Genomic DNA, 2,807 nt, shown 5'->3' on the forward strand with positions numbered 1-2,807 from the left:
TATCCCGAGGATCTCTTAGTATCCTCAATAAGTAAGTCGGGGATCTCTTGGTATCCCGAGGATCTCTTGGTATCCTCAATAAGTAAACCGGGGATCTCTTGGTATCCCAATATATATATAGAAACACATGTGCCAGGGATCTCTTGGTATCCCGCACCCTCAGTCCAGAATATCTCAAGTACAGAGGGATCTCCCGGGAAGCCGTCCCGCAGTCCCAAATTAAACACACAACAATAACGATTCCCAAATCTCGGAACAATGCTAAAAATCAGGACACGAAGTAGTAAATTATAGCCTAACATGCTTCACAGAGTACAAATAGCACTGTTAAAGCAAATAAGCAAGTAAGCCAGCTAAACATGAGTCTCTAAGCTAGCACAGGTACAAACTTACAGTTAAAATGAACAAGTAAACAAGAAAGCTCAATTTAAATACTTCAAGTAGAAACGGATTTACAACAATTAGCTCAAGTACGCGCTCGTCACCTCACGTACGGGGCATTCAAATATTCAAGATCATATCCTAAGGGAAAATGGTCCCCCACACAAAGTTAGACAAGACACTTACCTCGAACCGACTCAATATCAACTAGAAACCACGCTCTTGCCACGAGTATCCGACTCCAAATGACCCAAATCTATTCAATTCAATTACACATTCTAAATAACATCGCAAACACCTGGTTTTGCTATTAAATTTAAAGCTACGGCATGAAATTAGGTGAAATGACCAAAATGCCCTTCAGGCCAACGCCTCGGAATCGAATAATTTTCACATTTTTAGAACCCTCGTACCCTCCGAATGACCTGAAATTTTGCACACACATCCCAAATGACATGACGGAGCTACTGCAACTTCCAGAATTCCAATCCGACCCTCGGATCAAAAACTCACTATCGGACCGGAACTTCAAAAATTCAAACTTCGGCATTTCAAGCCTAAATGAGCTACGAGCCTCCAAAATACATTCCGAACACGCTCCCGACCCCGAAATCACCTAACGGAGCTAACAGAACCATCAGATTTCCATTCTGAGGTCGTCTTCACACTGTTCTGATTACGGACCATTTTTCAACACTTAAGCTCTCATTTAGGGACTAAGTGTCCCAAAACTCTCCAAAACTTAACACCGAACGTCCCGGCATACCAAAATAGCAGAAATGAACTTAGGGGAAGCAGTAAATGGGGAATCGGGGCGTAAATTCCAAAAACGACCGGCCAGGTCGTTACAACATCCTTTCATTAAATTCATCAAGCATGTATGATCGTGCCGTGGCAAAGTACAATTCGCTTAACTTTAGATGACCCTTCTTGAACTTTGCCCTTATATTTGTCCAAATATGCCACATGAAAGAATAATCTGGCATGCCGGGATAAACAATAGATGTTGCCTTCAAGATACTCTCATTCCAATTCGAAACAACACACATATTTGGTCTTTCACCATATGCATGTTTGAATTGCTCAAAAAACCACTTCCATGATGCGTCATTTTCTGAATCAACAACAACATATGCCAATGGTAATATGGTACCTACATTATGTGGCAGAAAGCAATTAATTGGCTGCAGGAAAAATGCAGAGGAAGACATATACATACAAACTACAACTTTTCAACAATATATCTACAAGTACTACAAAAAACAGACAAGTTACAATATTTCTACAATAAAACTACAATACCTGCTGCACCCATTGTACTAGCTGTTAGCATTATTCCCCTGTATGCTGACTTTAAGAAGGTCCCATCAACTACTACAACTGGCCTACAATATTCTCAACCACTGATTGACGTACAAATCGCAACAAATACATACAAGAAGCAGTCATCGTCCGTCTTCTTCAATTTAACTACAGACCCCGGATAAGTCTTCTCCAGAATATACAAATAACTAGGCAATTTACTGTAGGAGTCAGCAGGATGACCTCTCAAAAACTCCAAAGCCTTGTCCTTTGCTCTCCAAACTTGCATGTATGTTAAGTTCACGCTGTGTTCAGACAACATATCAGTTTTGTATATCTTTTGGTGTGTAAATTATCTTAGGATCAGCATATTTTGGAATAACCATGCTACCAACTACCATGTCAGTATGTTTGCGTTGTATGAATGTACTGTCCATCAAAGAGCATGTGTGCAAGCTGTTGAATTTTCTAACCTTGAACATTGCAGAATCATTTATGCTAGTTGCCTTGAAGTGCCATGTACAATTTTCACCAACACATACCAGCCAGTAGCTACAAAATAAAAATAATTAAAACACTGGTATAAAAAAAAACATTTGTAGCATAAAAGATCATCTTCAACAATTTATATACAAAACAACTACAAATGATCTACAATTTTGTTAAACAATATCACCAAAAAAACTGAAGAAGTAAAAATTTATAAATAAACTACAAAATAAAAAAGAATTGCAAGTGCAATGTTCCTACCTTCTAGCACTAGATCTTTTCATCCTAATTTGGAACTTGTTCATGACATAATAGTGCTTCATTGCACTTGCAATTGGTTGCTTGTCTTGGTATGCTTGGCCTACTTCAATAACATTTGGTGTACTTTCTGTTATTATTATACTTTCATATTCCACTATCGCCGGAGATGTTGGAATATCAATTAACTTCAGTGTTCCAGATGAACCTGCAATAAAATAAAGCTAAATACTGTTATGAACTATTTTTTGTAGATATTTTGTAGTTAATTTGTAGACATATTGAAATTCTGAATTTCATATTTAGCTACAAATGATATGTAGTTTTAATGTAGAAATATTGTAGATAGAATGAAATTCAATACTAATATATATATA

General features: G+C 37.5%; 1 protein-coding gene across 1 annotated transcript in view; it reads right to left on the minus strand.

The window, feature by feature from the left end:
• Window positions 1-1,226: 1,226 nt before the first annotated feature.
• LOC109211819 overlaps window positions 1,227-2,807 on the minus strand; it is a 4,513-nt gene continuing 2,932 nt past the window's right edge. The window contains exons 2-6 of the mRNA XM_019375402.1: window positions 2,434-2,638; window positions 2,157-2,235; window positions 1,860-2,020; window positions 1,684-1,766; window positions 1,227-1,534 (exon numbers count right to left, since the gene is read on the minus strand). Coding sequence (XP_019230947.1) covers window positions 1,227-1,534; window positions 1,684-1,766; window positions 1,860-2,020; window positions 2,157-2,235; window positions 2,434-2,638 — 836 coding nt within the window. The remainder of the gene's footprint in view (window positions 1,535-1,683; window positions 1,767-1,859; window positions 2,021-2,156; window positions 2,236-2,433; window positions 2,639-2,807) is intronic.

This window comes from Nicotiana attenuata, unplaced genomic scaffold, assembly GCF_001879085.1.
Source record: "Nicotiana attenuata strain UT unplaced genomic scaffold, NIATTr2, whole genome shotgun sequence".
Classification (NCBI taxonomy): domain Eukaryota; kingdom Viridiplantae; phylum Streptophyta; class Magnoliopsida; order Solanales; family Solanaceae; genus Nicotiana; species Nicotiana attenuata.